We start from the raw sequence: 25,238 nt of genomic DNA on the forward strand, positions 1-25,238 counted from the left end.
ATCTAAAAAATAATAAAGTCAATTTTAATAAGTAAACCATTTTGATAACCTGAGTTATAATTTAACCACATGAATGTTATATTCATACTTAGAACTCGACTTTTTTGACCGGAATAAAGAATTTACTTTTCCAATAACTACAATATTGAATACAAAACATCAAAACAATAACGAAATATTCACCGAAGTGTCACCGAATAACAGTTACTAAATATTTTACTCACAGAACATGGTGAAATTGGGTCCTTAGTCGTTAACTGCCCGACAGGTTTTTCTTGAAATTCGCTGTTATTAAATGAGAAATAAGGTGTCGGATTGCTACGATTCAGCTTTTGCTGCGTAGAAAAAAACAATAGTTTGGTTGTATAACAAGGACAGGTGGACACGGAAACAGCAAATAATCTCGGGTATCATCATTTCGTTGATGCACAAGAAACTACTCCAGTGGCGGACCTTCAATGCAGTTTTGGGAATAATGCGAAAATACCAAAACAGTAAAAATATTTCTAGAGATAAAATAGAATTACATACAAGAAAATGTAAATGATGGATTCTGCAATCAAAATACTGGGAATAATGAACATGTGTATAATGTAAGTGAAGTGTATGTTGGCACAAAAAATAATGTTTTGATGCCCACTCATTTCGCGATACATTCTTGTATCTAATAATCGATAAAAATACATATTTCACGTAAAATCGCGTCTAAAAATAAAATACTTAATTGATCCTTGCTGATTAGTCGCGTCAAAATGAATTTTATATAGGCCAAGAAATATAGAGTTGGGCGCGACTTTTTGTTTCCGCAAGCTGAATTTATCACTATAGATGCTAAATATTATGTTTCCACAGTCATAAAAATGGGGGGAAGATTGTTTACACGAGAAAACAGTAAAGTACTTTTTTTCGTCTTCAAAAGACCTACAAAACTAGCCCTCGGGCGTAAAAAAATATTGATTAGATCAAAAGTTATAAATAGAAGAAGTTTATTTATGACTTTTGAATTAAACATTTTTAAACTGCGTTATTATTACCAGAACGCTTTGGCATCGTATGAAATGTCTACCCATTACTGTTATTATGAATGACATCATTTTAATTATCAAAGATAGCGCGTAGATTTAGATAAAATATTTTTTTCCAAATTTTTTTATAGTTTTATGATGTATTTATTACTTATTTGTCATTAGAACTGGATTCATAAATGATATTGTCAAATTAATGATTAGAAATCTTCAATTTGACTAAAAATTTATTTGAACTATTTTTTAAGATTAGATCTTGGGACTATTATATAGGTTGATCGAAAAATAAAGTGCAACAAATTTATGGGTAATTCTACTCGCAAAAATAGTGTTACAGGTTTTTACGATACTTTTCTTTAAAACTTAACGAAGTTGCTTGACCTCATTTCTTTTTTTTAATAGATATTTATTTGCGTTAATTTCTTTCCAATCGAGCGATTTTTTTTTCAAATTTAGCGCATTTATGTATAACTAAATTCAATTTAAACTAAGTCGTTTACTAAAAAATTATCAAATTTCTATAGCTGTGAAGTGTTTAATGTTTGATCAGATAATACCTGATACTCATATTGATGGGAACTCATAAATTCGAAACCGGTATATGTCAGGTGGTTCGACTGACGAATGATCCTAGCTGTGTACTAGATGTTGCGTGTGTAATTCAATATTGCAAAATGTCTATTAAAAAAAACTGCTTTAAAATTATGTAGGTCCGTTTTGAGTTTTCAGGTAAATCTTATAAGAACGTGTATAGTTATTTTCACGAGCAGATTCTGCCTCTAAATTTTTTTTGCTGTATTTGACGGGGTATCTGCAGTAGGCATTGACTTTTGTAGGTCAAGTTGATCTGCGGCTACCTTTCGTGTAAATCAAACATATTTCGAGCATATGTTCGGAACTAAAACATAATTCTCGGGACCGTACCCCACAGAGAGCAACTCATCACCCCTCCCCCGTATCTGTGACTGGCCTCTTGCGCAAAGCGGGCCAAACCAAAGCCAAAGTGTAAACGCATGCCTGCCGAATGACTGTGCCGATTCAAGCAGTTTAAAAGTTAGCGGCACAGACGTTTTTGCCAAAGTTTAACCGTACCTTAATTATATGTTAATTAGTCACTCGGCGGTATTGATTCACATTTCCACTTCCAAAAGGTAGACTACTTAGCTCGACCACCATGTTCGATGACATTCGCAGGAAGGTAAGTTCGATTTTTTAAATTTTCAAACTTAAAACAACGGTTTGTGTTCCATATCTGCTGCACCTTTGCTGGACTTACTATTTTAACAGACACAATGAAACGTAATTTATTATTTACGAGAGGCGTTTGCAGTATTGCGGCAATTAAAATATTTGTTTTTAATCTTTGAAGGTTAATTAGGGACAAAGCGGATGAGACAGGTTGTTAAAAATAATTTGTGAATGGAAGGAGGGTGTGAAACTGAGAGTTTGGACAGAAATAAACGTCTTGAATCATCTGGCCAAGTGGGAGGTATAAACAAAATGCCTTCCTGTTTAATAATGCATACTTAATCGCGGTGTTTCTTTATATGCGTTTTTATAGGTCTTGACACCCACTTTCCTTTTGCATGAATTATTTTCCAACCAGGCATATTTATAATGGTTTAAGACCTGTAATAGCGATTTTTTTTGTTATTGTAATACCTACCAGATTGACGCATGACCGCGGGTAAAAGCATATACAATGTGATGTCAAATCATTCGTCACTTCTTACGTAGATAAATTTATTTTAACACTTAAACAATCACCAAAAGTAGTGACAAAAACGTGTAACAATGTAGATTCAAAATCAGAGCGATATAAATACGAAAAAAAGCAAATTATTTTGTTAATTGGCAACCAACTGGTAAAAATGGGATAATCTATTCTGATTCAGATGCTGTATACTAAGCATTTGTGTCAAGGGTCGAGATAACATAGAACCGTGTTGATCAAAACAAGTTGCTGTTTAAATATAATTGACTCAGTGACATTTGGAGAGTATATAAATAATGCTAATTTAATTAGTTCATTTACTGCTCTCTCGAACTGATTTTATCGCCAGGAGAAGCCAATACTTTCTCTTTGTTTATTATTTATTAGTCATTCACCTTAATTGTGTGTTACTTATTGTTATGTGCTTCATTTCAAAAAGCACAGACGTCGCTGAAAAAATTTTTAAAGGGCAAAAACATATAATTCATATTCATACTTATTTTTAGTCTACCCAGTATATTTTAAAATACAGAGACGGGTCCAGAGATGGATTTTTGGGGGGTTGGGGGGGTTTGACCGTTGAAATAAAAAAAAAAAGTTAAGAGATCAGGAAAATTTTTAAACAGAAGCTTTTTAATCTTTATTTTACTAAAAAAAAGATTTTGTAGTCAAGAAAACTGAGACGTTTTTGAACCAATGGGGGGGGGGAGGGCGTGTGACCGTTGATATTAAAAAAAGGGTTAAGAGATCAAGAAAACAAGGAAATTTTTAAACAGAAGCTTTTTAAGCTTTATTTTACTAAAAAATAAGATTTTGTAGCCAAGAAAACTGAGACGTTTTTGAACCAATTGGGGGAGGGGGGCGTTTGACCGTTGATAAAAAAAAGGTTAGGAAATCAAGAAAATTTAGAGAAATTTTTAAACAGAAGCTTTTTAATCTTTATTCGTACATTTTACTAAAAAAAAAGTTTTGTAGTCAAGTAAACCGAACATTTTTTAACCATTGGGAGGGGTCGTTCGCCCCCATCGCACCCCCTTGTATCCGCGCCTGCTAAAATATAACTTTATGTAAATTTCGCCATAATATTGCGGAAAACCACTACTCTGCGGTCTAATGCCCCTACCAGCATTGAATTATACCGGCAATATCTAGCAATCATTTGTCAGCCAAACCTACCGATATATGTATACCGATTTCTAACTTATTAGTCCTCATCAGCAGCATCATAGGTGGAGCAACTGACAAATGATTGATGACACATACTACGTTTCACTTATACCTACTTCGTGTTTGTAGTTACCACCTATGGCAGCTGATAAGAACTAATAAGTTCGAAGTCGGTATGTGTCCGGTGGGCTCGGTTGACAAATTATCCTAGTAGTTTACTATATTCGACGTTGGTCGGAGCATTAGTCCGCAGAGTAGTTGTTTCACGCAGTATTTAATGTGATACAATTTTTTAAATTTAGTTTGAAACCGATGGGTATGTCGTAATTGAAGGGTTCTTCTCTGAGAAGGAGGTCGAGGAAATAAAGAAAGAAGCAGAAAAATTAGTAGAAAATATGCCGGATGAATCGAATAGGACCATTTTCAGTACTACAAATTCTGAAACCCAACAGGTGAAACTTTTAATTTCTTAAAAACAGGTGTCTACAATCCTGGCACATTTTTTTTTAATATATCGCCTAATAAACGCTGTAAGAAAACAATTAAATATTTTATAAACGAAATTCATCGTTTTGTTAATTTCAGAATAAGGACAAATACTTTCTTGAAAGTGGTGATAAAATAAGTTACTTCTTTGAAGCCGAAGCTCTAGGCCCGAAAGGTGAATTGTTGGTCGAGAAACAAAACTCTCTGAACAAAATAGGACACGCACTTCACGAATTGAATCCTATTTTTCGAAAGTATACGTTAGACGAAAGGGTGAAGGAAGCAGCCTTCCAATTAGGCTTCGAAGTGCCAGTCATACCGCAGAGCATGTACATTTTCAAAAATCCTGGCACTGGCAGCGAAGGTATGAAACAAAAATAATTTTCCGCAGAATTACGAAGAAAATTAATTTTTTTCTAATAAATCGCTAACGTTCATAAAATTTTTCAGTCACAGCTCATCAAGACGCTTGGTACCTGCACACGGACCCGCTGAAATTAGCGGGATTCTGGATAGCCATAGATGACGCCACGACGGAAAACGGTTGTTTGTGGCTTGCCAGGGGTTCACACAAAAGCGGGGTTCACCGAAGGTACATCAAAAATCCCGATCCCAACTCCGAGGAACTTTTAATTTACACTTCGGCGGCACCTTTTTATTCCAAAAGCAACTTCACCGCAGTTCCCGTACGCAAAGGTAAATTAACCAAAATCCATTTAAAATTAAACTTAATAACAAAACAAATTCTATTTCCATTCCAGTATAAACTAAAAACTAACACACATATCTGGCCATTCTCGTTTCTTTGCTTTTTGCTCGTAGTGTCGTTGTTATATCTCATCAGGCGGATAGACAATACGTAGTTAGTTAATTTAAGATAATTATTAATAATTAATTTCCATGTTTCAGGAGCCTGTATCCTGTTACACGGACAGGTTGTCCATTTCAGCGAGGCGAATAAATCTCAGAAACCAAGACATGCCTACACCTTCCACATCACCGAGCAAAAAAATACTAAATACTCCAAGGAAAATTGGCTACAACCTGGGGAGAGACCGTTTCTAAGTCTGTATAAGAATTAGTGTGATCGAATAAAAAGTACGCCCCTTTTAGCTTATATAAATACTACACCTAACCGACTAGTTACCTCAAAGTTGTGTTTGGTGGAAGGGGCGGCGTACTATTACCCTGTTTAAAAAAGGCGGCATGGGAATCTTTTCGTTAATGATTTTTCTATGTGTAAGACATCGAATTAGGGAAACTTTGAGTAATACTCTGATTGTGTACGTGTATATGTATAAGCACGATTTGTATGTTTTTTACCACGGAATTTTTGAAAGCATACCAAAAAAAATGTAAAAAAATAGTTTTTTTTTCTAATCTAGATATTTGTTATAGTTAATTGTGTACAAAAGGGAAATAAAAAGATGTATTTTTCTTACTTTTTTTTTTTTTTTTGTTTCGACAATTTATTTTGGGAAAGCGGGGATTTTTTAAAATGCCGTTTCTCAAGTGTCAGTTTATTTGGTCAAATTGGAACATTTAGATGTATTAGGTACAATAATTATTAGATTTGTTACAGAGGAAATATTGGTTTTTGTCCATAATTTATTACAGATGTTAATTATTCAAAAAGTATTTATTATTGTTAACAGGATCGTCCGTTGCCCATTCGTGAAACACAGAAAAGTAGACATTTTTCTCTATATTTAAAAAAAATGTGCTTTGGTCCATTATTCACCAACACATCTATCTTTTTTTTTTGAAACGCAATTCAAATGAATTTTTTTATGTGTTATTCGTTACTGAACGAATTACAATGATCCATAGCCTGCATACGATTTTCTAGGAAGCTTTGGAAATGCTCGAAGATGATGAAAAATTAGCCAATTACACACACGATTCGTAATTAGCGAACAACCGTCAGCTTATGGAACAAGGCTTCTTTCAATGCCATCTAGATTTTTTAACTAAAACGGGAAACCTATGGAGTAGTTCAAATGTCTTATTTTAGTTGCAGATTGTTGAATGAGAAATCATTTGAAAAACAATTTTAGCAAAATGTTAAAAATCTGATGGAGTAGTTCAAACGTCTTATCACAATGTCAAGAATCTGGTGGAGTAGTTCAAATGTCTTATTTCATTATTTATAAAAAACATTAACGTGAATCACGCATCCTAAAAAAAATTAAATAGCGCCCCGATACTTAATGAACCGCACTGTATATGTGAAATATATAATTGTTTGGATTATCTTTCAAAATTTTCTGCACATAATAAAAAAATTAAAAATATAATTTAAAAAAGTTTAGAAGAAAATTACAATGATCCACAGCCTGCTACGATTTTCTTTGGAACTATTTTTCTGTCAGTTTAGCAATCTAGGAGGCCTTGGAAATGCTCGAAGATGACGAAAAATTAGCCAATTACACACACGATTCGTAATTGGCGAACAACAGTCAGCTTATGGAACAAGGCTTCTTTCAATGCCTTCTAGATTTTTAAACTAAAACGAGAAACCTAATGGAGTAGTTCAAATGTCTTATTTTAGTTGCAGATTGTTGAATGAGAAATCATTTGAATTTCTATATTTCATGGTGGAAATATCTTTTAAAAAAAATATATACTTAATACTTTTCAACGCACGTTAAAATTTAAATTTGTAGCAGATCCGTTAAATATTAATTTTGAACACCTTTTTGCTTATCAAAATATAATGTGACCATTAATGACGAAACAATTGTAGCAAGATTTTAAAAATATGAAGTAGTTCAAACGTCTCATCATTATGTCAAGAATCTGGTGGAGTAGTTCAAATGTCTTATTTCATTATTCATAAAAAAAGATTAACGTGAATCACGCATCCCAAAAAAAAATTAAATGTCCCAATTTAAAAAGTTTAGAAGAAAATTACAATGATCCACAGCCTGCTACGATTTCCTTGGAACTATTTTTCTGTCAGTTTAGCAATCTAGGAGGCTTTGGAAATGTTTTAAGATGATGAAAAATTAGCTAATTACACAAACGTTTCATAATTGGCAAACAATCGTCAGCTTATGGAAATAGGCTTTTTTCAATGCGTTCTAGATTTTTAAACTAAAACGGGAAACGTAATGGAGTAGTTCAAACGTCTTATTTCAGTTGTAGATTGTTGAACGAGAAATCATTTGCATTTCTATATTTCATGGTGGAAATATCTTTCAAAAAATATATATACTTAATAGTTTTCAACGCACGTTAAAATTTAAATTTGTAGCAGGTCCGTTAATTATTAATTTGAATACCTTTTTGTTTATCAAAATATAAACAAATTTAGCAAGATGTTAAAAATCTGACGGAGTAGTTCAAACGTCTCATCACGATGTTAAGAATCTGGTGGAGTAGTCCAAACGTCTTATTTCAGTTATCATTTCATTATTTATAAAAAAGATTACGTGAATCAGGCATCCCAAAAAAAAATTAAACGGTGTCCTGATACTTAATGGACCACGCTGTATATGTGAAATATCTAATCGTTTGGATTATCTTTCACAATTTTCCACACATAATAAATAAATGAAAAATATAATTTAAAAGGTCTAGAAGAGAAAGTGGGCACCGGAAATCCTTTGTAGGAGTTCTAATCAGTCGATGAACAATGAATTATTTGTAATATAATTGAGCACCAATATTTATCACATATGTTAGAGAACAACCTTCGAGCATGGTAAATAAAAAGTAGAATCATACGTTCCCGTTAGGCTCCGCCCGTCAGATCTGTTTTGTCACAAATTATTTTAACTAGAAAACTCAACGATTAGATGTACCATTAAAAACCTTACGGACTTTATATTTTAAACTTGCCATTATCTGATATACTGAAAAATATACATCATTTATCTCGAAAAATATCGACTATACAAACCGCTCGTGCCGTTTTTTATTTACCATGCTTCCGGGATTCACCAAATATCGAAGGTCCCTGTCGTCTCGTTAACGGTCCCTATGGCACTCTTCGGGTCGTGAGCAAAGGAGCTCCAGTCCGTCTCGGCGCAAGCGCTAACCTTCGTACCGCACACGTCACTATCGCCGACGTTCACCGCGCAAACTTTCTTGATGCCGTAGAATCTAGACACCAGATCGTCGATCCAGAGCGAGAGGGCGTGTCCTTCCCTCTTGGCGTTGGATTGACTCAGCCTCTCGAGCGCGGCCCTCTGGAAATCGTCGGGGGTGAAGTTCTCGTACATGCCTCGGAAGTCCTTCGAGCTGACGGAGCCGGCGTTTGCGTACAGGGCTTGGACCGTCTTGATGGGTTTCCCCGAGTAGGTTTCCAGCGGAATCACCAGGAACTTCACCTGAGCCAGCATGGTGCTCTTGTAGATCAGTTTCGCCTTCCAAATACCTTAAGAGAGATTTATACTTAAACTTACATAATAAAAAAAAATTAAAATAGTAAGTTTTTAAAGACACACGATTTGATTTTAAGGATTTAATTTATTTTTGGGGAATTTTCATATTGAAAATTAAAAACTTACAAAATCATTTCAATAAACAGATCAACGCATTCTGCGACAAGTAATGTAACTCACCCGGCAAAATCGGCTGTTTCAAGGCAGGCTTCACGTGTCCGGCCAAAGCAGACTCGTCTAGCGTGAAATCCGACACGTCTTGCAAGTGACCATCCGGGCTGAGCCAGAGACAAGTCAAGTTGTACACCTTCGAAGTGTGTTGCACAGCAAAACGATACACCAGTACCGGTTCGGAGAACGGAGATAAGATCTTTAAGAAATTCCTCGAGATCTGCTCCTTCTGATCGTAATCGCTGCCGACATACAAACTCCCGAGAAGATCTACGAGTGGAGATGGTTTTTTCACGGTGACGTTATTGACGTATTTCACCGCTACCTCCATATTGCTCTTCGACGACTTGAGGTAAAACAAATTATATTTGTGAGAATCATTGTGGTGGTAAGTATGGACTTGCAACAGCGAACCGATATCTAAGTCGCAAGGCGTCGAATTAGACTTGTGAAAAATCTTTACGGTTTGTCTTATAATGCTATTTCCTAAAGTTAGTAAACCGTCGTTGGGCACCACGCCTAAATCTTGGTGGTGATAGACGCTTTGCCAGTAACTGTACAGGTTCTGAACCTTCTTTGACGGCTGCTCTAATCCGTACAGCCACAGCTCCAGTTGTAATATCACAGCTTGGTTCACGATCGGTTCGAATTTCCTCGCGAAGTACAACTGTCTAGAGAGCGTGTTTTGTATCCTGGGCCAGTCTTCCGGACGAAAGTCGTTCGGACTACAACCGCACCAGTCCACTACGTGCTTGTACTGACATTTACAACCCAATTTCCTTTTCCAATTGGTGACGTGCAAGTTATTGTCGATATAAGTGTCGCAAAACTTCGAATTCCTCAGAGCGGTATGAAAAAACGATTCGGCGGGTAGTAAAGTGTGTTTGAAAATTTTTAAAAGCCCCGATATTAAGTCGTCCGGTACGGGATCCGCGACGAACTGCACGAATTTCCTCGAAAGTGCGATCCAATCGCTTCCGCCATCAACTTGCACTCCGTACGGTAGCTTACGGTCACCGATCCGCCACATACGCGTTTCACACTCGACGAAAGTCTTGTCTAAGCCCTGTTTTTGGATGAAACGTTGGACTTCCCGACCGTGAGATTTAACAAAGTTACGGTTGCGATTCGATTCGAGAAAGCGCGTCAGTTGGGCGACTGTTTTAACGGGAAAGTCCGATTCGCTCAAGTTCAGAACAAAGTCCCAGTTCCATTCCCTGATGTCGAGCAGCTCCCACATACAAGACCTCAGCATCTCCAAAAGAGACGCCCCTCCCCATATCGTTGCGAACCTCTGACGAGTGAGACGTACATTCGGCAACAGTTTTTCTAAAGCTAATAACTCCCTATATAGATAATCCTGCCTCTGAAATACATATACTCGGGATTAGAAGAGAGAGACACAGAGATAGTATATAAAAAATTACTCACAACATCGACGTGAATGTAATAGTAGTGCTCTCGGTGATACAGAATCTTAAGAAGTCTTCTGACCTGTCTTACCGCTCTCCCATTTAAAGTTAACAGGAAAACTATTTTCACTGAGCTGTTTTTACTAATACTAAGTTCAGTGTTCGCTATTTGCGGAACAAATTCTGAAAGAAAAATTGTCTTTTAACAAGTGTCTAAAAGAAAGATATCACAAGAAATTGTAATCCTATTTCGTGAATTTAAGCAAGAAAACTCACTTTTAATTCCTGTTTGATATATGTTAATAGTGTAGTAACCCCCACAAGTGGAATGCTGATCACCAGGGCATTTTAGATTACAAGATGAATCGGGAATTTTAGATGTCAACGGAGGTTCGTCCACTCCACAAAAGCATTCATTCCTAATAAGTAAAAAAAATGTATATGCAGTCATTTAATTGTCAATTCAAATTTTAACATTTTAAATTAGGTTTTAATTCTACCTCAATTATAGAAAAATTGAAGATTCGTTCCTTTCTTGGTGAAAAAGTATAAACAGATAAATATAAATTTTTCATTAATTTAAATTTTACCACACAAAGATAACAGACTATTACATATAACAGTCTTTATTTCTAAAACCATAAAAATAACAATGGCAAAGACAGTAATCTGAGAACCGGAGTGGGTTTTTATAATCCCCTAATATAGCAACTTTATTGCTTGTATTGCCAAATAAAAGTCAAGTTTATGTTTGGCAATCATAAACTGTGACGAGATAATTGGAATTTTATGGCGAAGTTGATGCTCTTATCAAACGATTATTTATAACTTGCAACAGTTTGTTCGTGAAAATAGGTACTTACGAATATTCCACTCCTGCATATGGAAATCCAGACTGAAGACAAAGCTTCATGCAAAATCTAGGAGAATTTTCATTTTTATTGACACCAAAGTAACCATTCAATAGTCTAAAATTTTTTTCGTCTTTAAAACAACCCAGTTCTTTACCAGCAACGAATCCATTCGCAGGACAAGACCCCTTCAATTCAGTCGGGTACAACTGATTTGCAAATGAAAGGCACGTAATGTTTGATATGAGTTGCTTACACCTTTGAGTCTTTGCTCGATTTATTGCTGAAACGGCCTCCTTAGTCGTAATTTGACAAGGAGGCACAAACTCTAACTCATCATATCTTAGAAAGTGTGTTTGATTGGTGGATGCATTCGGTATCTTGCTTTTGGGTGATACAGCATTACCATCCTCATCGTCAAGATTGAGTTTGCTTCTTCTTGCTGAATTAGCCTCTACTTCCTGATCTAACTCATTGTATATATTCAATGGTCTCCATTGGTTCTCTTCCGGCTCAACGGTTTTGTTCAAAGCTAAAAATCTGGCTGCGAGAAATATCTGCGAACATAGAATCACGCACCCGATGATGAAAAATGTCCTGTACCTTCGCATCCATTTGTTGTTCTTGGGGCTGCTCTTTACCATTTCACTTCTTTGGGGCAAACCATAGCTGGCTTACACATAACCTTAAATTCTATGTTGGTGTGTTACTTCATGAGTGCGGAAGAATAACGGATTAGTAAAATTATACAGAAAGTTAATTTCGCTCACATTTTGAAATTTATTGTTAGAAAAACAATTTAAATAAAACGGCTAACACAAGTAAATACTATTGACAGGTGACAACTGAGGGCACAACCTAAAAACAATAAAATCCCTAAAATTGAATTTCTTTTTCTTAAAGAAAATGTTTTGAAGGAAAGCAATCTCTTAAATTTAAGAAATTTTGTGTAAGTACTGAAATACAATTATATTTGTGTTGCCCTATTCTTATACATTTCAATATTTAGAAACAAATAGGAAACAACGGAATGAAAAGTGAAAATTTAACACTAAAATAGTTTCTCTAGATTGTTCGATTTTAAGCTGTGGCAGAACTGGAAATAAGTTGGATGTTCTGGAAATGTCAAAATTGACAAGATCATCATATTCATCAAGTTCATTGCTGCGGTTAGGTAATTTTTCATAAATTTTCAGCTATGTTATGAATCAATTCATATGATATGTCACGTCGTCCATCTCCTTTAGATAATGAACAATGTAGACAATGCTCAAGTTTCTCAGATTATGTCAAATCAACCAAAAAAAGAGTCCAACAAGAGGGATCACTAAATACAGACGACAATGTAAGTTTAATTAAAACTGATTATTGTACATTTAAAATTATACTTTGCAGAACAATGAAGGAATGAAACCAAGAAGGACTGATTGCCCCTTAGATAAAGATGAATTAGGAAATAAGTCATGGGGTTTGCTCCACACAATGGCAGCAAAGTATCCCGAAACCCCATCGAGGGAGCAACAGTGCGATATGTTGTCGTTCTTTAAAACTTTCTCCAAGTTTTATCCATGTGAACATTGTGCCAAGGATTTGAGAGAGGAGTAAGCAGAAATTATTTCAAAATATATTGTTACATTGTGTAATAATGTTCAATCTTAATTGTGCTGAAGAATAACCTATAATTTTTTTTAGTAATTACTTACCTGTTTTTCTCAAGCAACTGAAGATTTTAGGGGAACAGTATATCATCCCTTGCAATATTTATGATCAATAAGATAAGATAAATTAATCCATTTTCGTGTTTTTTAACTCGTATGTATTTCGTTATAAATTGTGTACGTTTTAGGTTAAAAATTGACCCTCCAAAAACGGAGTCGCAAGAAGCACTGAGCCAGTGGCTGTGTAGACTACACAATAAGGTGAATATCAAAACGGGTAAAGAAATTTTTGACTGTTCAAAGGTTAACGAGAGGTGGCGAGATGGATGGTTAGATGGATCATGTGATTATTAAAAATTTAAAAAAAAATCGAAAAACGAATTTTATATGAAGAAATATTTAATAAAAATAGTAGTAACATTACTAGTTGTATTATTGGTTCCGAAGCGAAATATTAATGTAATAATTTGGTGATACTAGAATGGTTTTTGAGTGATACCTCGGGTGTTTCTCAAAAATGCAAACAGAAATTTGTAAAAATAAAATACTTTGAAATTTACATTTAAAATTGGCACAAATTCATTGAATAATTAAAACGCTTGTTGGGCATACACTGCAAATGCACCCCGAGGTGTTTTTTACTGATTTATCGTCAATTTCCTGTAAATATGAAAAAAATTATAATTAATAAAAGCGAGCGAAGCTAAATAAATCACGTTATCGATGCTGCTATAAAATTAAAAATATGTATCCAACAATACAAACGCGAGAAAAAATTACTGATATCTCTCGTTTTTGGATATTTTCGACGACGAATTCAAGGGCGTGAAAACCTCGTAATCGGCAACTGTAAAGTTGTAGTCTCCCATCAAGATGGAGGGAGAAGCACCGTCCCCATCGTACGTGTGCGGCAAGTTTGAATAACTATCCATGTTGCTGTTGCAATTGCTCGATATTAGCAAATCGGCTCCAGCCCCAAAAATCGGTCCCGAACTGCAACCATCCGATTAAATATAACAAAACAGAACGTAATGCTTACTTACTCTGGATGATAGCAAATAGCGAACGGTTTCTTCACTAAATGAAACTGTGTGGGCGGTAAATCCTGGTGATTGTACAGCGTGAAGAGAAAGGCTCTCTCGGAGAGGACGTAATGACTTTTTCCTGGCGGCCTCCCCCAAGCCGCGTCGCTAAACCCTCCGCATATTTCCCCTCTCGCACCCTATAAAAATGTTTCTATTTTGCGGCAAAATTTGCAATTTCGAAGTTGTTTTCTTTCACTTTTTTTAAATAAATTACGCTGTGTTCTAATGGTGCGATAACTTCGTTTAGAGTTAAATAATACAATTTAACGAAACAACAGTTTTCTACCTACCAGAACTATAACATATGTGGGTGACACCCCGTCGCAGTATCGGTGGAAAGACGAGGCGGAATACCCATGGCTGCTTGCGCGATACACCAGTCTCCAGGTCTGTTTAGCATGACCGAACCACGCGTTCAGTAACCTCTGATAGTGGCTCTTGTCCTGGCCGAGGATTAAGGACCCCGGGAACATATGTGGAGAAATACGAGGTCTCAGCCTCTGGTCTTCCGTAGCTTCCGGGTATTTGCTGGGCAGAGCAGCGTGTCGGTATCTCTCCAAGCTCAACTCCATGGGTACCGCTCCTGTCGGTTCTACTTCTTCGGCGAATACTTGGCTGTCTAAAATATGCAAACTGAGAAAATATGATAATACGTGAAAGGGTGATTACCTATTAATAGGAGACGAACGTGACTGATAACGTAAGACAAGTGTTGACAGACCCTAGCTCGCTCTTCTTCCGTCCAGTGAGGTGTCGGTTGTGTAACACCGGCTTGATATTTTGCCCAGTTTAGAACTGCTCTCCAAACGTCTTCCTCTTCCAAGCATAACTAGAATACATTTCTACATATACCACAGCTCCTGTATACATAGTAATTATTTATAAACTAAAATTGTGTTGACATGTAACTTATTAATTATTAAGAGAAAAATGGTTTGCATTTGGTAAATGTACCGATTTAGAATGTACGTTACTTACATAATCTGAAGAAATAACTTTCATTACAGCATCTGTCGGTAAAGACAAAAATGAATTTGTTCGTACACATTCTGCTGCGTTTTCTCCAATGTAACTAACACATCTTTCTACAAAACCAGATGCTGCTTTCCCTCCTATTAGAAAAAAATATATAGCTCCTAAATCGAGAAATATGTATATACAATTTTTAGAAATCACCAGTTTGATATTTTGTAGGTAAACTGTTTTTTAGATTGAAAATGTTATCCAAAATTTTTGTATTATTTGCATAGTGTATACCGAGACTACATTTACAATAAATAAACACCATTATAATCTTGAACAGCATCATTATAAGAAAACACACTTTATAAGACATTTTTTATTATTCGCTGTAGAAAAATTACATAAAGCTAATTAACGATTTCTGCAGTGTTCTCATTTCACTGATTTTCACTTAAATTACATTGAGGTTATGAGCACTAATTTGAGTCCGGCTTTACGTTTTGTATCACTGTAATATTGTCGCCTTTAAGCATTATTCTTCCAAGAGGTCTTCTGTTCTTGGACTTCACATAATATTCTTCAGCATCATCCAGGACCAAATTCATATATTCGTCGAATCCAACAATGTGACCCTCTAAGCGTAAATGAATGTTTTCATATAACCACACCTGAACTCGGGATCTATTCTGCAGGTATCTGAAGATTAAATTGATGGGTTGTACCATCACCTTTTGCACCTTCTGTGGTTTGTATGCCATTTTTTTTAATTATTAATTAATTTTCAATTTCAACTACCAGAAACGTTTACAAACGAATAGATAATTTGACGTTTGACATTAGCTCCACAATTGCCAACTTTTAAGCGTCCCAGTATCAGCGCTGCTAATATTCATCAGTAAAGTCACTAACTTAGATAGATCTAGGGACTTCTATCTATTTCAGGCGAAAGAATTTAAATAAATTAAATATGTTTGTGTAACATACATTAAAAAAATGTAAAATATCAATTATTTATTGTTAATAGAAATAAGAACATATTAAATGCAATACGGAAATAGAAAAAAATACATGCGATGACCGGGAAACGAACCCGGATCAATTGCTTGGAAGGCAACTATGCTTACCATTACACCACCATCGCACATAGCATAAGTTTTATTAACAGGCGAATTCTGATGAGGCTGAATAATTTTATTCCTCTATTAAACTTTATTTGTTACCAAAAACAATTTATTAACATTTATTTGTTATGCAGAGTAAACGTTGTTTATATTTTTATCGGAAAATAAACACCAAGGGTATGTTTTATGCTACAGGGTGGTCAAATTATTTCTGTCAACCTACCTAGAGATTTATCTTGTATATTCATAGCAGCTGCTAAAAATGTACAAGCAGAGGGAACAGACAATGTCGATGTAACGTGATCCTCGCATGCATTTCTCAGTTCATCCACACCCAGTTCCTGAGCCAAAGCTAACATTTCAAAAACTCCATTATCTTGCAATAATATCTACAATAAAATATATGTTTGTAGACGAGCCACTTGGAAAAAATGCACAACTTTATGCATTCAGAGGATTTTTACCTTTCCAGTGTAGACGTACAGTAAAAATTGCTTGAACGTGTCCGGGGGAGCTTGGGGCAGTCTAATAGGTGTGGGGGTGCCCGGGGCAGATGGTGCCACAGAGCAACCAGGAATTCTGCACACTTCCCCCCTTTTGGCCGTTTGGAAGCTTTTACATCTGCAGTTGCGGGAGACAGTAAGATTTAATGAAATATACAAGTACAAGTTAATTTTTTTAATATTAAACAGTTTTCTACCATCCCCAGCGCCGGTTTTTTACATTTTACGTTTTTAAAGCTACATGTATCATAAAAACAAGCACGTACACAAGTACACGCTTTTAATGTGTATGCGTAAGCATAAAAAAATATGAGAGACGTAAATGTAGATAAATATATTCATTTGACAACAGATAAATCGCTATATTATATTCCTAATTTTACTTCTCGTACATTTTCTTCTTCCACAGGTGTTCCACAAGGATCTACTTTAGGACCGCTCTTATTTTTGCTTTTTTTATTAACCTAAACTAACCTTATTAATTAAACTAAACCAAATCTGATACAGTTATAGAACCTCTGGCAACGTTGATTAATATTAATATAGTGCTTTGTGCCTGCTGTATAACGATGGATTATGTAATTAATCCGGCCTTAACTTACTAATTAGCGACTTTTTTCAATCTCAACGAGGATTAACAACGCCATCTGTGCCAATTACACGATTACTTCTTTCGTAAGGCGCGTCGCAAAGACCCTCTCAACAATTGCCAACGCCGCCAAACACACGCGGATAAACAAACGAAAGACTGTAACCGAACTGCACGCACCTTTGATTAGAACATCAAAGTTGCAGATAGAGCTTTGTCCTCCGCTACTCTCCAGGTTTATTGCTTCTTCACTGTTTCTCCCGTAACGACGCTAATAATAAGGCCCCTCCACCGCTCAATGGCCCTTGTTTCTGATGTCTAATTGGATATCTTCCTAAAACAGGGCTTTGATCTTTGCTTGCGGAGCGTACCTTGCACCACGCGTTGCATTCAGGCAAGGACTCGCATGTGCAAGCCTGCAAGCCTCATACGTGAACGCCGCCCTCGAGTTGCCAGTGCCGTGCCAGAAATATTTATTTTACTAGATTTTGTCTCGTTTTGAAAAAACATCGCTGTTAATACTTGAGTAAGTCGTTAGAAATTATTAGGGAAAATATTAGTTACAAGTGCGATGGGATCACGTACACAATCAGGAGTGGTAAAATAGATGTAATTCCAAAAATTGGAATTACATCTATAGAGAAACTAGCTGAATGAATACCACACACTGCTTTAATAATAACACTTATTTAGCCTGTTGTCATTTTACTTTTTACTAAAATTTTATATATCAACGCTTGTGGCGGCACGCCACTGGACTGTTGCACGGCGCCGACCTGCACAAAAGAATAGCAATGAATGCGGCTAATGGAATCGTTTCCCGCTTTTCCTGAGTGTTCCTCGTATAAAGGGTACCCTCATATTGTTTCAAGTTTGTAATACACATCAAAAGTCGAAAAAATACATGTAATTTTCTTTTACAAGTAGCTTCCACAAAGCCTATCCTAGTTTTCTAAAGATAAAAAGTCGCCGTGTGTCTTGTGCTTGCTACTACTATGGCGAAACATTTACTTAGAAGCCTGCGTTTTGTATTGGGATATTCTTCTTAAGTTTCATATGGACTTTTTTATAAGACGAGGGGTAATCATTTATTTGACCCATTTTTTTCTGGTACTTAAAGTTTTCGTAATTTGAATGATAATTTTGGTTCATTTTTAAGTCTGTTTTCATTCAAAATACAACTCGTTAGTCATACAGGGTGAATCATCCGATAAGATGTTTAGAAAACATTTTTGTATTTGTTTGAATTATCTCATTAATATAATCAAGAAATCAAGAATACCTTGATGAACGATTTTTATTAAGGTTTATTAAAATTTAAAATAAGACAGTGCAAGATATAGAAGGCAAAGGTTGTGGGCAATCATTAAAATTCCTGACAGCAAGCAGTAAGACACATATATTCAGAGAGATCAGAGATCAAATGTAAATTTAGTTTACTCCTTTTTGTTGCAAATTAACCACGTGTCTATTTTTAGACTTGAACACTGAACACATTGAAAATTGAAGTGATTATTGATTATTGGAACATAGTGTTACGCACAGAAAGCAGAATTAAAAAATGGCAACCACGGGGGCTTTCGTTTTGGAAATATCAGTTCAGAATAGGGTCGCGAACGATACTTTGATACTGACGGGGTATCAAAGTATCGTCAAAATTTGGTATGGAATACACGGGGTATGGAAAAATGCCATGTTTCAATGATGATGAACACAGATGAAGAGGGTGAGAGAACTGCAAGGGCAATATGAATAATCGTAAAGAGCAGATTGAGGCTAGAGATAATATTTTATTTAAATACATATTGTTTTAATTGAAATTTGAGAAAATGTGTTGCTTAAACGATATTTATTGTTCACTACACATGTTCTGAAAGCTACATAAAGTATAGTCGTGCGTAGTGTTCTGTGAAATGTCCAGGTTAGAATTAAAAAAAAAATTCTCGAAAACTAGGATGGACCGTAAAATAACTCCAGATTCGTGTTCAGCATCCTCCAAAATAAAAGAGTAGGAAAATTTTTGTGACTATTTGGACATTTTCGCTATAGTAAATAGGTAATTACAATTTCTTGTTTTTTTATTAAAATTTTGTCTCTAAACATCTCTTTTTCTTACATATTTGCTTTTGTTCATGGAACAATTGATGTAAATAGAAGCGATTATTTTTAGCAACCGATATTTAGTATCGATACTTTTTATTTCGATCCGAGTAGGTATCGAAAATTGATCTCGACACCGATACCAAATATCGATACTTTTCAGCCACGAAATTTGAATAATTCTAAATTTTCCGAATTTTCACCCCCAAGAACGGCGGTGACAGCATTTTTAATATTATGGCGATGTTTCGCATAGTACTAGCTATGTCCTGTACACATTTAGTTTCGCGCAACTCGCTCGGTTTCAAAAATACAATACGTACGTTTTCAGCCACGAAATTTGAATAACTCAAAATTTTTCGAATTTTCACCCCCAAGAACGGCGGTGACAACATTTTTAATATTATGGCGATGTTTCGCATAGTACTAGCTATGTCCTGTACACATTTAGTTTCGCGCAACTCACTCGGTTTCAAAAATACAATACCTATGCACGGCAAATAAAACAACTTTATTTGCCGTGACCTATGTATGTACGTTTTCACTCGATACTTTCCTTTCGGTTCGTGTTCCCAGTTCAGAGTAACTCTAAGTTGCTATTAGCTTATTAAATTCATGCCAAATCAAAAGGCTCTCAAATTTTTATATAATACTTCAGATTCAGAGTTCAGACTTCAGATCAGATATTTAAATTTATGCTTTATTAACTTGCACCGGGACAGCGCGTACGCAGTCCCGACTACCAAAAATTACGCGCCCGAGTTATCCGCATTAGGGATAATCGCAGGGGTCAAGCCCGACCGTAGTGCAATGGAAGGGCCTCACCCTGAAGGAACCGCCTTGTTGATCACGGTAACCCCTACGCCAGGTAAGTATGCTTTGCAGTCGTCTCGACCAGATGGGTAAAGGCATGTGCCTTACCACGTAGCAGTGACTTGTAAGTGGCGCCATCTGACGATCGCTGTAGTAGGCGACATCTTGATGCGATCAATATATACTCGTCATTTAAAAAAAGTTACTTCCTCGTTGCGTGGAAGAACGCTACAGGATTTTTGACGAGTTGCCTCAATTGTTCAAATCATTATACTATACTGACTTACGAATATAGAAATTATGGCAATGTCAAATATTTGGTGAGGTGTATCTTTGTGCTTAAGTATAATTTTTAAATATATGTATATTTAAACTAAAAGCTTTAAAATAATGTGGCATAGTGTTTCTTATCGTGAAAGTTTAGAATAAATAGAAAGTAACTTTGGAGTCGCTACTGGTCTGAACAATTATAGAATCCCGTGGAATATTTGTACATCTATTAGTTTAAGGCTAATATTTTTACACCAACAACCAGTCGCCTTGCGAAAACGCAATTTCAGGGCCGAAAAAATAAATAATACTGAAAATCTCATCAAGCCAGTGGCAAATGGAAACAGCATTAGTTGCCGCGGCGGCAATTTTCAATATTAGACGGCAATTCGGGCGTAGTGTGAGCCGTATCCGAAGTGTCAATAGCTGCGAGCTACGTACAGCTAGCTCAAAAGATTAATTTCCCGTGTGATATTGGAATTTTGGGCTTCCCGGAAATCGCGATGCTAACTTTCGAGTAATACCGATGAAACCGCTGGGTGTGTGTGTTAGGTTCTATCGAAATTAGTTTTTTCGGGGACCCGGAAAAATAATGGCAAGTAGTTGTCGCACAAATCGTGTTTACAGACGATGCCGATGTTTCACTTCACAAATTACCACATTGCCCTCGATTTGTTGCTAAATTTGTAAAAAAAAACAGTAACAATAAGCAAAACGCCGATTGTTGGAATAACGGATAGTACTCACCTGGCCATCAGAATCACCCTGTGAGCGAAAACTCTCTCCTCTTCCCTACCTAGTATGAAGACGATATCAGCGGAATCGACGTCCTCCGAGAGTCGCTGGAGGTCGTCCAGGAGTCTAGGAACTCCTGCGAGGGCTTTATCTGCGGGCAGACCGGCAGTGCTCAGTCCGCCCACCCTCGACCCCATTCTGGATTTTTTCAGTATGGGGGGGCTGAAACAGACAGATAGATGTAAGTTCGATCGGACTAGACGTAAATATTTGTTCTATAACGGTGAAAACAAATATTTTTCCAGTTGGAATCAGAAACTGGAAAGGTATGAATGTGTTTCAATCCAATGTTGATATAATTTTTTTTATAAATTGCTTAACTTAACAGAATAAAATTTATGTTAATCTTTTAATGTAACCACACCAATTAAGGCAAAAATCTGACTTGTCTATCGAAATTAAAACTATCGTCCAAAATAAATTGTAACACGCTGTATATTGTTTTCGTCTAATTTAATAGTTTTATTATTTCATATAGTTATATTCAACAGTTCATATTCGTTGTGTTTAGTGTCTAAACACTGCTTTTATCCCAATCATTGAATCATGCATGTATAATCATTTACACCTCCCATATTATGAATCGAGATTATGCAACACAAACAATCTTACTGACCCACTATTCTTTCTTTGAATAATTGTGTAAATCCCTGATCATAGGTTGCCTTGAAACAAACGCGGAGCCGCGCAAACATCTGCGCAACGCACAGCCTTAAAAAACGCCGCTATGTTGCTGTAACAATCAACAAATCGGCGTGAATCGTAATATAGATAAAACAATAACATACCAGTCGAAATTCTTGTTCCCACTAATTTTAGTTCCTGTTTTTTGACTCTGTATAAAGGATTCGGTCGCACAGCAACCACACCAACACGCACTTTAATAGTTGAAAAGAATTAATGTCGGCCTAGCTCACTTGACAGCTCGGAAATAGTAAACAAAGGAGGAAAGCTGGTCAATTTCAACCGGAGTGAGTTCTGGCCAGGTAAAATCTTAAGATTATGGAGGCATACCATCAGGTTTACTGCCCTCGACTCGGTGTTGCCAAATGTTGACCTCTGCGTTCTTCGTCTTTATTACCGGTCTGGTGAGGCGGATTTTATAGCTCAGAGGTCAGAAAATTATGCGGGAGCTTTTTCACATAAATAACAGTAGCATGGAATTTTATATTTTGATTAAATTCACAAACTACTATTGTTTTAAAATTTGTTAAATTATTTCCGTAATTTCGTCTCTGCTGAATTCTTTTGTAACAGAAATTTAGTCAAAATTGGTAATCCAATAAACATATACATGTATAAGTTACTTTTTATATTTCTTTAAAATATTAAAAGAATACTTTGGTTTTTGACAAATAGAACAACGCATAAAAGAAAACGAAAGAAAAGAGCCTCCGTGGCGCAATTGGCTAGCGCGTTCGGCTGTTAACCGAAAGGTTGGTGGTTCGAGCCCACCCGGGGGCGCAACTTTTTTTTTACATTTTGAAGAAAACTTGTATTTATCAGGAAGAAAAATACATAAGAATACTAAAAATTGTATTTTAGTTGACGTGATAATCAGTTTGTTGTTTTAATTGCGCCACTAATAATCGAAATAATAAGCGCTACTTATTGGAAATTAGTTTTTTCATATAAACTGTTATTTTCAAAATTAAAATTATTGTTTCAATCATTGAAATGTAAAAAAAAAATTAAAAAAGTTCTCACCGTGACAATGATTGCACATTGCCGTGACCAGGATTCGAACCTGGGTTACTACGGCCACAACGTAGGGTCCTAACCACTAGACGATCACGGCTACCGAGAACATGTGTAAGGTAGCTCTACCATCCATATTAAACCACAACATTGTACAAATTTACGAGTTATATCTTCATATTATAATCAAAGATATAATCATATAATTACTTCGATCACGCACATTCAATAGAATTGTTATCAAACCAGGTTTAGGTGAATTCATAAAAAAGACGAGGGATTCAATTTACAACCGTGTTTAATGGGTTGCCTAACTTCAGGCGTAATTATTACGTATACTTCGCTTCAATGCTATTTTGAGTAGATGTTTGTTGAATGTAAAATAAATCTAAATCAATGTTTCTCTTCATTTCTTTAGCCATTTACAAGAAAAATACATTTTCCCTTCCACAAAGAGTGCTCTGTAAACATAAATTTCCCGGTACGAGCACACTAGATCCGCAAATGTATCCGATATCGCCCAGCTTTGTTCCGCAAAACGCCGACAACGCCTTGGACTGCGTTTCCAACAATACTCGTCGGACATGATATTGACAGCTCCTGTTAGAGCGACACGAGCTAAATGTATCGCCGGAAATGACGTACTGTAAATAAGTGTCCATCGTGTCATATTTCCACGGAGCGGGCGGGAGCTTTGTTCGATTCGATTAAACTGTCATAGTCCGGAGTGAAACACTTATCTTGATTTTCCCTGAAAGGGACGGTTTCCTCCGCGGCACCTTGCTGAAATGGATGTTAAGAGGAAGACGGTTCGCAATTTATTTCGCCTCTGCAAACACTCGGGGAGGCTTCTTTGAAATCGCATTTTCCGTATGACGCCTGTCGGTGGGGCGTGTCGAGAAATGCAATAAGTCCCTGGTAGTTGGCGTAGCAACAGTTTGTCTGCGGGAGGGGTGGGAGGTTACTTGTTATCGTCTAAATGGCAACAAATGTCTGGTTTGAACACCATAAAATGGTTAAATATAGGCTTACTATCAGTTTTACTAAGATCAAAAAATTTTGTCAATATTCGCCTGGGCTCGCAAAACGCTCTCTGACGTCACTATGCGGAATGGACTAGCGTGAGAGAATAAGTGGTTACCATTGAGTCTTTCCTTCTGTACTTTATTTAATTTTAATTAAGGTAAGGGAACATCTAAAATGGAAAAAGGTTTTCGAAATGTAATCTCACATAATTTGCCAACTATAGACGTTACTGTGGCGTTATAATGTTTGCAAGTATATCGTTGTATATTGTAAGGTTTTGCTTAAAGTCTGTTTTTGGTTTAAGGAGCACGAAACATTTTTTTTTTTTTCACTCAACACTCTCGTACCGATTTGAGAACCCAGTACAAACTTCTTTATTAAGAAATCGACCCGATAAGAGGTTTCAATTATGCAAACAATGCTAATGTTCGTCCAAAACTTTACTCACACTAGCTCCGCAGTAATTTCGTTCACCAGTTCATTAATTTAACAATTTAGAGCATTTACTTTCGCATTTGCCTCGGGAATTACATTCGCAAGAAGAATGCGTTTCAATTAAGGTCGAATTATACTCAGGAACTCGAATTAAACAACAATTTATTGAGCGAAATAAACTCCGTCTCGGCCACATATTCATTCTCATTAAGAAGTTGTCGAGACGCCTTGAGCGGCGCTTTGCTGTCAGTGACACGCTTTCATTCAGCCGAGAGGACGTCTTAAGTGGCGAAGATTTTTATATTATATCTCTAATTCTGTGTTACATCCCCTTGAAGTAAAGTGGTTGAAAAATACTGATTCATTTAAAAAGGCTCGTTGTGAAAAGCGTAGACAATCTTTACTTTAATCTTTTTTTATACTTTTATTCAAAATAAACATATTTTTATTTTATTTTGTTATTATTATTCCAACAAGAACAAACACAATTACACACGAGGTTTAGAATAAAGTACATTAATACAAAGAAGTAAATATACATTGGTAAAAGCGATAAAGCAGCTGAAAGATTTGTAGAAGATTCTCTTCAACAGAAAATCTAAATTGGGACTACTTGTTCTGCGGATATAGTATCAAATTTTGATACTTAATATTTAATATTAACATAATGATGTTTCACAAAAAAAATGAGCCACCTTTTGCTAGTTTTGGTAGTGGATTGGGTTCACATTGCAACTTTCCATTTTAATATAAATAATAATAAATAGTTAACTGTTTTAATGTCGTTTTCTTTATTTAAATTATAATAAAACTTTTACAAAACTGCAACTGCAACAAAAAATATTCTTCAATCTCTTGAAGTTGATAAATTCTAGCAAATATATTGAGTGAACAAGACTATAGACATACTGGGTGACTTATTATACCTGGCAATATTTGGAACGTAAATTAGTCTTCTTAGAGGTTTT

The 25,238-nt window shown here is 35.9% G+C and overlaps 5 protein-coding genes and 4 non-coding genes across 9 annotated transcripts; 3 read left to right on the forward strand and 6 right to left on the reverse strand.

The window, feature by feature from the left end:
* Positions 1 to 2,029: 2,029 nt before the first annotated feature.
* On the forward strand, positions 2,030 to 5,833 carry LOC108907465 (phytanoyl-CoA dioxygenase domain-containing protein 1 homolog). The gene is made up of 5 exons (XM_018711166.1): positions 2,030 to 2,223; positions 4,209 to 4,358; positions 4,492 to 4,756; positions 4,843 to 5,088; positions 5,302 to 5,833. Exons 1-5 carry the CDS (start codon positions 2,200 to 2,202, stop codon positions 5,472 to 5,474), a joined length of 858 nt encoding a protein of 285 aa, XP_018566682.1. The 5' UTR covers positions 2,030 to 2,199; the 3' UTR covers positions 5,475 to 5,833.
* A 44-nt stretch (positions 5,834 to 5,877) lies between these two features.
* On the reverse strand, positions 5,878 to 12,055 carry LOC108907464 (xylosyltransferase oxt). The gene is made up of 5 exons (XM_018711165.1): positions 11,227 to 12,055; positions 10,640 to 10,782; positions 10,383 to 10,546; positions 8,961 to 10,317; positions 5,878 to 8,773 (listed from the first exon to the last, which is right to left on the reverse strand). Exons 1-5 carry the CDS (start codon positions 11,856 to 11,858, stop codon positions 8,334 to 8,336), a joined length of 2,736 nt encoding a protein of 911 aa, XP_018566681.1. The 5' UTR covers positions 11,859 to 12,055; the 3' UTR covers positions 5,878 to 8,333.
* A 281-nt stretch (positions 12,056 to 12,336) lies between these two features.
* LOC108907519 (FAD-linked sulfhydryl oxidase ALR) lies at positions 12,337 to 13,295 on the forward strand. The gene is made up of 3 exons (XM_018711252.2): positions 12,337 to 12,559; positions 12,610 to 12,815; positions 13,061 to 13,295. The coding sequence occupies exons 1-3, from the start codon at positions 12,437 to 12,439 to the stop codon at positions 13,224 to 13,226; spliced, it is 495 nt and encodes a 164-aa protein (XP_018566768.1). The 5' UTR covers positions 12,337 to 12,436; the 3' UTR covers positions 13,227 to 13,295.
* A 102-nt stretch (positions 13,296 to 13,397) lies between these two features.
* LOC108907518 (ring canal kelch protein) lies at positions 13,398 to 22,022 on the reverse strand. Its single transcript, XM_018711251.1, has 9 exons — positions 21,900 to 22,022; positions 21,064 to 21,273; positions 16,506 to 16,662; positions 16,265 to 16,430; positions 14,936 to 15,069; positions 14,627 to 14,786; positions 14,248 to 14,576; positions 13,916 to 14,094; positions 13,398 to 13,865 (listed from the first exon to the last, which is right to left on the reverse strand). The coding sequence occupies exons 2-9, from the start codon at positions 21,246 to 21,248 to the stop codon at positions 13,649 to 13,651; spliced, it is 1,527 nt and encodes a 508-aa protein (XP_018566767.1). The 5' UTR covers positions 21,249 to 21,273; positions 21,900 to 22,022; the 3' UTR covers positions 13,398 to 13,648.
* Positions 15,282 to 15,754, reverse strand: LOC108907520 (probable small nuclear ribonucleoprotein E). Its single transcript, XM_018711253.2, has one exon. It carries the CDS (start codon positions 15,676 to 15,678, stop codon positions 15,397 to 15,399), a length of 282 nt encoding a protein of 93 aa, XP_018566769.1. The 5' UTR covers positions 15,679 to 15,754; the 3' UTR covers positions 15,282 to 15,396.
* Positions 15,990 to 16,061, reverse strand: Trnag-ucc. Its single transcript has one exon. It is a non-coding gene; the product is annotated as a tRNA-Gly (tRNA).
* LOC111691674 lies at positions 19,947 to 20,109 on the reverse strand. The gene has a single exon (XR_002763017.1). It is a non-coding gene; the product is annotated as a U1 spliceosomal RNA (small nuclear RNA).
* Positions 22,023 to 22,501: 479 nt separating the features above from the next.
* Positions 22,502 to 22,575, forward strand: Trnan-guu. The gene has a single exon. It is a non-coding gene; the product is annotated as a tRNA-Asn (tRNA).
* A 262-nt stretch (positions 22,576 to 22,837) lies between these two features.
* Trnah-gug lies at positions 22,838 to 22,909 on the reverse strand. The gene has a single exon. It is a non-coding gene; the product is annotated as a tRNA-His (tRNA).
* Between the last annotated feature and the right edge of the window lie 2,329 nt (positions 22,910 to 25,238).

The sequence above is a fragment of the Anoplophora glabripennis genome, unplaced genomic scaffold (genome assembly GCF_000390285.2).
Source record: "Anoplophora glabripennis isolate ALB-LARVAE unplaced genomic scaffold, Agla_2.0 scaffold5, whole genome shotgun sequence".
Taxonomy (NCBI): Eukaryota; Metazoa; Arthropoda; class Insecta; order Coleoptera; family Cerambycidae; genus Anoplophora; species Anoplophora glabripennis.

What these genes read in the sequence shown, in the direction of transcription:
- LOC108907465 (XM_018711166.1), top strand. Translation starts at nt 2,200, where the DNA reads ATGTTCGATGACATTCGCAGGAAG. An exon ending in CAAATTCTGAAACCCAACAG is followed by an intron (nt 4,359 to 4,491) that starts GTGAAACTTTTA and finishes TGTTAATTTCAG; the next exon opens with AATAAGGACAAATACTTTCT. An exon ending in CGCAGTTCCCGTACGCAAAG is followed by an intron (nt 5,089 to 5,301) that starts GTAAATTAACCA and finishes TCCATGTTTCAG; the next exon opens with GAGCCTGTATCCTGTTACAC.
- LOC108907464 (XM_018711165.1), bottom strand. Translation starts at nt 11,858, where the DNA reads ATGGTAAAGAGCAGCCCCAAGAACAACAAATGGATGCGAAGGTACAGG. An exon ending in TATGCAGGAGTGGAATATTC is followed by an intron (nt 10,783 to 11,226) that starts GTAAGTACCTAT and finishes TTTACTTATTAG; the next exon opens with GAATGAATGCTTTTGTGGAG. An exon ending in GAAACAGCCGATTTTGCCGG is followed by an intron (nt 8,774 to 8,960) that starts GTGAGTTACATT and finishes ATCTCTCTTAAG; the next exon opens with GTATTTGGAAGGCGAAACTG.
- LOC108907519 (XM_018711252.2), top strand. Translation starts at nt 12,437, where the DNA reads ATGTCACGTCGTCCATCTCCTTTAGATAATGAACAATGTAGACAATGC. An exon ending in CACTAAATACAGACGACAAT is followed by an intron (nt 12,560 to 12,609) that starts GTAAGTTTAATT and finishes TATACTTTGCAG; the next exon opens with AACAATGAAGGAATGAAACC. An exon ending in GCCAAGGATTTGAGAGAGGA is followed by an intron (nt 12,816 to 13,060) that starts GTAAGCAGAAAT and finishes TGTACGTTTTAG; the next exon opens with GTTAAAAATTGACCCTCCAA.
- LOC108907520 (XM_018711253.2), bottom strand. Translation starts at nt 15,678, where the DNA reads ATGGCATACAAACCACAGAAGGTGCAAAAGGTGATGGTACAACCCATC.
- LOC108907518 (XM_018711251.1), bottom strand. Translation starts at nt 21,248, where the DNA reads ATGGGGTCGAGGGTGGGCGGACTGAGCACTGCCGGTCTGCCCGCAGAT. An exon ending in AAGTTATTTCTTCAGATTAT is followed by an intron (nt 14,787 to 14,935) that starts GTAAGTAACGTA and finishes AATGTATTCTAG; the next exon opens with TTATGCTTGGAAGAGGAAGA. An exon ending in GCTATTTGCTATCATCCAGA is followed by an intron (nt 13,866 to 13,915) that starts GTAAGTAAGCAT and finishes GGATGGTTGCAG; the next exon opens with TTCGGGACCGATTTTTGGGG.